The sequence below is a fragment of the Nanorana parkeri genome, unplaced genomic scaffold, assembly GCF_000935625.1.
Source record: "Nanorana parkeri isolate BGI_ZX_2015 unplaced genomic scaffold, ASM93562v1 scaffold106, whole genome shotgun sequence".
Classification (NCBI taxonomy): Eukaryota; Metazoa; Chordata; class Amphibia; order Anura; family Dicroglossidae; genus Nanorana; species Nanorana parkeri.
This window is the reverse complement of record NW_017306374.1, coordinates 981,915-989,264: the sequence shown is the minus strand read 5'-3', so window position 1 is coordinate 989,264 and position 7,350 is coordinate 981,915. Positions and strand designations below refer to the sequence as shown.

General features: G+C 40.2%; 1 protein-coding gene across 4 annotated transcripts in view; it reads left to right on the top strand.

Moving 5' to 3' along the window:
- Nucleotides 1-6,824, top strand: part of TRABD2B (TraB domain containing 2B) — a 231,039-nt gene extending 224,215 nt beyond the window's left edge. For all 4 annotated transcript variants that reach the window (XM_018553025.1, XM_018553026.1, XM_018553023.1 and 1 more), the window contains one exon: nucleotides 6,319-6,824. In XM_018553025.1, the coding sequence (XP_018408527.1) occupies nucleotides 6,319-6,529 (211 nt within the window). In that variant the 3' untranslated portion in view covers nucleotides 6,530-6,824. The remainder of the gene's footprint in view (nucleotides 1-6,318) is intronic.
- The last annotated feature ends 526 nt before the right edge of the window (nucleotides 6,825-7,350 follow it).

Below are 7,350 nucleotides of genomic sequence, written 5' to 3'. Positions count from 1 at the left end.
TATCTCATAATTATCTGCAGATTCGATCTGAAATAAGCATTGGTAACATTTAGAGCACTTAGACAAGACATTGAAACAACTTTTTTTGGCACAGGGCTGGAGAATAAAAATGAGATTAGACCTGAGCTTTGTCCAGATAACAATGTAATGAAAATATGCAAGAGTTGGCAGGAATAGCAGCATATCTATATTAAAGTGTACCTGTGCGCAGATCATGCTTCTGAACAAGATGTAAAAGCACTTCAAAACAGCCCATCATTCACCTCTCTATCTGAATGTATTGTTCAGAAATACATTTTTAAATATGTAAATAAATTAATGTCCACAGTGTGGCACAGGTGCACTTTAAATGCTCTGCAAGAGTCTCAAGTCCAAAGTGAATCTCTTAGAGAAGTATGCTATGAAATCAATACATTTGTTTTGAGTGCCAGGATATATGCTCTGATAGTTTTCGGCACAAGAGGACCGATCTCCTCCCTGCTCTAAGGAACCGGAAGTGACGCGGATTGCATCACTTGCGGTCCCTTAATTGTCATTGCTTGGCTACAGAAGCCAGGCAATAAGCTATTGGAGCGTAAGCTGTGCTCCAATAGATTATTTAGAGTGCAGAGGTGACATTAGAGGTCTCACTGACCCCTAATATCAACTTAAAGAGAACCTGTTGCCATTAGTATGCTATCACATAGGGGACCTGTAATCCCCCTTATTTGATAGCAATTAAGTAAAAAAAATAAAGTTTTTTTTAAAAAGAAAATGAAATTAAAAAAAATGTAAAATAAAAATGTAAGTCCCCCGCCCCCACCAGCACGTGCATACTGACATACATACGTCAGGTGCGCCTACGTACAAAGACTACATGGACGCACACAATTTTTAACCTCGGCATATTGGCTATCTATTCATTCGTCGTGACCTCATCTTTTATATTTTATGGAAAAAAAATGAGTATTATATTGTGTTTGTGGGCACTAAAATTAACTTAAGTGCATTTTTTACTAAATTTGTGGGTTTGAGTTGCACTAATATCGTACAACATAAAAATTGGCAACTGCCACCATTTTATTCTACAGGGTCTTTGCTTTCAGAAAATATATAATGTGTGGGGGTTTTAAGTAATTTTCAGGCCTAAAATATGGATTATAACATGTGTGCAAAACAAAAGCAATAAAGGCCTTGGCAGTGAAAGGGTTAAAACTTGTCCCCCTCCAATACTTAACTTCAAGCCCTGAACATTTAACCAACCCTAACACTTAAATTAAAACCCCTAAAATTACCCCTTAACATTTAACTTTCCGCCAACACAACACACCCCCTCCAACCCTAAAACTTGACCTAACCCCTTTAGAAAGCCTAACACTAACCTAGCCTGTAAACTAATGCCTAGAACTAATCCCTATTCTTCCTCATTATCACCATGTCCTATGCTGGAATCCTGAGTACCATTAGCAAGCAGCCCTGTGCTAAAATCGTGCATTACCGAGATCCTAGTATCAGAAGATCCAACATACAGTGAAGCTGCTCCTGGGCCCGTATGACTGGATGTAGCAGGTTCCCAATTTAAAGGTTCCCAATTTAAGTAAGAAGAGACTGTGTTGAAGGGGCTCTAGATTCTGGGCCCAAGATTGAACAGATCCTATTACCCAAATTTACAATTTAACAGCACAGAATATATAAATATAAAAAAACCATTCTGAACAGAAAAAAATATTTCAATACAATATTATAGAAAGTTGTTTAAGTTATGTGTGTCTTGCACCTGCCTTCCAGCGTAGGGAGGGTGGTTTCATTCTATAAGAAAGAACATTCTTTCTCACACATTGCCGCCAAGAATTGGATAAGATAGACCCGCAAGCCGTGTTCACAATGCAATACAGACTCCTCACCAGATAACAGCATTATCAGCCTGTGAGCAAATAGCTCTGACAGCTAGGCCTGCAGCTCTGAGCATGGCGCTTTGTTGGCTGTCACCACTTGTCCCAGAAATGGTACAGTATCGGGCCACAGAATGTGCCTGTCATAGAGGTGTGTAGAAAATGAGGCAGAAAAGGATGTGAAATATCAGGGTGAAAGAAGAGTCTCTGTACAAGAGTATAAAATATGATTAAGAAGGAAAAAAAGTCTGAAACTAATTACTGAAACTAATATTTAAAGAGGACCTGTACTGTGGCAAGCAGAGGACAAAGGTCTAGTACCAGTATTCCCTGTAGACACCCAGTAGCCGAGCTTTTCCCTAGCTGACTTACCATGCCTCGTGTTTCTGTGTGGAGGTGACCATCTTGGCAGAGGCAGAGCTTTGCTTCTTCATGTCATAGATGCCCCCCGTAGACTGATGATGGCATGAGTGGTGGGGAATTATTCAGGAAACAGCAGAAGAGGTGGAGGAAGGTCCACAGAATGAATGAAGCAGAAACAGGGAAATCCTTACACTCCAGGACCTCAGGTAAAGCTTTCTCTCCAGCAGGTGTTTCTGCACCACCCATAGTGAAATAGAAACTAGCGTAGATTTTGTGCATAATTACCAAATGTATTACTATCATTTTCAATATAGAAAACTGCTGCAGAACCCCACCAGATTGGACCAGACATACGGGATGTGCACTGTCTTCGGGTAACCTGCGCCCCCTTTGTTAATTAGTAGCGGGATCTGCTCCATTTTCTAAGTTTAGAAAGGTGACACAGGCTTTTTGTCTGTGCCACCCTTTTTTACTTCTCCACAATATATACAATATATATACACACAGAGTATATATTTATGATATATGCTGCTTTGTGAGATGTACCATGATGATTAGTGAGGTTGTTGTGCCTGTAAACCAAGGAAGGCAGAAAAAAACACTTTGCTTGTTAGAATAAAGCAGGGGTGCCCATTAGGTAGATTGTGATCTACCAGTAGCTCTCAAAGCTGATGCTGGTAGATCATGAAGGGTGTGAATGGTGGCCCCTCTTTTCCATTTTGGTATATTTACCAGGGGAGAGACAGCCAGGGGAGAGAGCAAGGAGAGACAGCCAAGAGAGCAAAGAGAGACAGTCAGGAGAAAAAACGAAGAATGAAAGCCAGGAGAGAGAGCGAGGAAAGACAGCCAGGAGAGACAGCCAGGAGGATGAACAAGGAGAGAGAGCAAGGAGAGACAGCCAGGAGAGAGAGAGCGAGGGAGGGTTTTTTTCGTTGGTAGATCTCATGTAGCTCGTCATTTGAAAAGTAGATCTTAACACAAAAATTGTGGTCACCCCTGGAATAAAGGGTATCCAAAGTCAAAACCTTTTTAGTTTAGGAAAGACTATGGAATGGGTAGGATCTAAATTTTATTGCTGCCTATGTGCCCACTAGGGAGAGTCACTCTGAGATGGGAGTGATGCAAAATAAAGACGGAGAGATTTTACCTCTCCGTCTTAAAATTAACCCTTGCCGTGGGTAGCTCTATGGCAAGGGTTAATTTTAAGAAATCCTGGAGTTCTTCTATAAATAAGCAAGAATCGTTGCTGCAGCCTGGAGTGGGGTTATGCAGTTTCTTTTTGCCGGAGTCCAATGAGCAGGAACAGATCCCATGAATTTTGCACTAGAGCCTATGGTAAGTCATACCTGCTTAGGCATCGATGATACTTGGGGGCATGTGTTTATGTGGTAAAATTCACCACTGTTCTCATTGGCAAAGATTCTGCACTGAAATGTACTTCACTAGGTAACGCAAACTGAAAAACGCATGTACTGTATGGGGATGGGAAATCACCCGGTTGCAGTTTTCATGAAAAATTTCCCCCGTACTTTTAAAATTCTTCTGCAAACCAATTTGTAATTTACGTTCAATGCCACTTTAACAAAATATTGTGTATATATAATATATACAGAACATTCCATTTGTGTATTATTTTGTAATCATGCTTGGAGTATGTGCTTATCCTTGGAGCCCAGACACAAAGCATAATATTTGCATTAGTAAACTCTTTTCCTTATTAAGTAGCTGCATACTCTGCAATCTACCTTCAGTATTAAGGTTATTAGCTCAAGGATAATAACTAGTCAGTTTGTACAGAATGATTGCCTTTGTCACATAAATCATACAAATCTGAAGAATGAAAACATTATTTACATAAATATTGTACCTCAGAGATCACAGAGTTGTCCCAATGGCTTTCTTTATTTCTAACAACTAACATTATTCATCACCGCTGTTTGTCAGGGTCAGGATCAGGTCTCAGATTCAGATTTAAGTGTTGTTATATTGGAGATTTTGTCTAAAGACTATAAATAATCATGAATTTGTTCCCTAGTTCTCCCAGGTGTTCCTTCCTCTGTACCTTTTCTCTACAGTATTCTCTCTTTGGGTCTTTAAGTGCATGGCCCAAACTTTTTTGATTAGTTTTGGATAGTGTGGGACAGGCGTAGGTATCCTCGGCACTCCAGCTGTGGTGAAATTACAAATCCCTTGAGGCATTGCAAGACTTTGACATAGCCACAGGCGTGATTCACAGAAGCAGAGGCATGATGTGGTTTCACTACAGTTGAAGTGGCAAAGTTGCCTTCTCAATGGTATTAGAAATGGTTAAAACACCTATTAGTTTATGTTTTTGCTGTATGTGTGCCTTTGGGGAGATTTCCCTTCCTCTCCTGGAGGCACAGCACCAGATGTCTGCAAAATGATGGAAATTTCCTTCTCAGACAGTTGTTACAAAAATAGGTGTCACCAATGGTAGAATTACCCCATCTCTTGTTCTCATGACAACTCTAAAATGTAAGATTTCCCAACACTTTCTGTCTTAGTAATAATGGTCACCAGAGCGAGCAGAGAGAGGGAATCTACCTAACACTTTAGGATCACACCTGGAGCTGCAGAACATGGGGGGAACATGGTCAAAGCTTGCTTAGAAAGGGATATGTTCTAATCAATAGTTAAAGAGTAGGTCTGGAATGGTAAAAGAAGGTGTTCAGGATTATTTTTTAAAGAGGTCAGTCCAGTGGCTTAAAGAGCAGTTTGCCCTTTTAATTAATCTAGTGGAGGTACTAACCACACGGCAGGCAGTGTAGCTGATGCATTCAACATTCCATCCCAATGGTGTTTTTGGGTATGTTTCTTTTGAAGCTCAACGTTTTCATGTGGTGGGTTTTGAAGCTTCCTTTCCCAGTGGTAATAAGTCATCAGGCAATGCATACCGCCTGACTTTATAAAGTGAGAAAGATGGACACCTTATAACACAAAGTATGTAGGTAAAGGACACACCCTACCACGTCTGCAGTTGTGCCAACTATGAACAGTTAATACACAGAAAATGATTTGTTACCGACATGGTGGCACCAGTGTCATTTTGAAACTACTTTTTTAAAGAGGGACTCCAGGATACTCACCTGATTCTTGATCCCGCCTGGCTGCTCTACAAATCGCTGCAGTCTCTTCTCCCCTGGGCTTTGGCGGTCTAAGCCCTGCTGACGTCATCATGTATAATGCAGGTTCCTTCACCTGCATTAGAAGTGAGGAGGCCAAGGGCCATACCACAGCTGAAAGGGGAGAGAGGTGCTGCAGGATCAAGAATGAGGTGAGTATATCTTCCTTATTCTGACCCCTAGACTAAATCAAGCACTTAACTTAAATTTATAAAATTCTAGAGTTCTAATGAAATGTTGGATGGATGGTTTAGTGTAGTTTTGATAGTTAAATAATACATTTTTATAGAGACATTTGCATAAGATTAAAAAAAGGGACCTCTAATGGAAAGTAGGTCAGGAGCATGTATTTCCAGATGGCAAGGACAGAGCGGCCAAAAATTCAACAGCTGGTAATCTCGTCAAACAGGATATCAATGTCCGTGTTGTTGAAAAAGCTGTTATTAGTAAATGTTATTTATGTTTCCAGTGATTATTTGTCTTATCATTTTCTTTTGAAATGAACTGCTGTGTCTCCATGTTTCTGAAATAAACTAAAATGTCTCCATGTGGGCGATGAGTGAGTGGATGGCAAAATCTAAGGCTTAGTCATGCATAGTCATGCACAGATTTATATCATATTATAAGATTATTAAGATTATAAGATTTATATAATATATGTACTATTCATCATACAGTATATATTAGCATTTACAGTGTTATTCACAAAAGGGTGAAGCGTTTGGAGCAGGCAGCGGAAGTGAACAATCTAGGACAACATAGCTGAGCTGGAAAAATTATCCAATTCCGCTCAGATGCCAGTTCAGCTATGTTGTCCTAGATTGTTCACTTCCCCTGCCTTCTCTAAACCCTTCACCCTTTTGTGAATAACCCTCTTAGTTAGGTTTAAGTGGGTTCTTCGACTATTATAGTGACAAATATCTCGTTTTGCTTTCTTTCAGTACAACCACAATGCCATCTAGTACAAGAAACATCAACGGAGAAGACACAGCAGATTCCTTATTGTGGCTTCAGGATGGACAGGATGACATGTATGTGGAGATATCAAGTGTGCAAAGCAGTGCCACCCCCAAATATGTCTCCACACTTTCTGCTGCCTTATTCGCCACATTAACTCTATGTATCATCACAGTTATGAGAACTATATCCTGACACCACCTGCTCCAGATTCAGCTACTACATTCCTCTTTAGATAATGCTGCCTTTGACTTGGCCTGGATTATTCAGCAAATGGATGACAATGGAACTCAATTATTGCAAACTTCCACAGTAATGTGCATGAATGAAGAGGAAACACAGTTGCTACTAGCATCATACACCCATCAATACACCGTAAACACAGCCACTATGCATTTCAATGCAGTATTCATGAGACTGCAGTTTATCCATTTAATGGAGACTAATCACTGAGGTCTGAAGGATAAAATGGAAATAATTGTTCTCTTTCATTTTACAGCAGTCTGTAGCTCTGGGGTAGAGTGTGTTTCCTTTTTACAGCAATCTGTAGCTCTGGGGTAGAGTGTGTTTCCTTTTTACAGCAATCTGTAGCTCTGGGGTAGAGTTGGTTTCCCTTTTACAGCAATCTGTAGCTCTGGGGTAGAGTTGGTTTCCCTTTTACAGCAATCTGTAGCTCTGGGGTAGAGTCTGTTTCCTTTTTACAGCAGTTGGTTGCTCAGGGGTGGAGTTAAAACCACATGGCCCTAAAATCAAAAGCCTAGCCACCTCTTGTATTTCCAATAACCCTTTCACTTTCCAACATTTATTTAGGCTGCCATTCTTGTCAATTGAAATGTTTAAGAGGGTGGAACGGCTGCTTATTGTATATTGTATGCATCTACAGTATAACTGTTTTGGGGCATCTAAAGCAATTAGAAAGTCTGCAAGAGGTTTTTATGTTGCCACAGATTTCACTATCAGTTGCAAACCAAGACATAGGTAAAAAGGCAGAGAACCCTGATGCAAATATTAAAGAG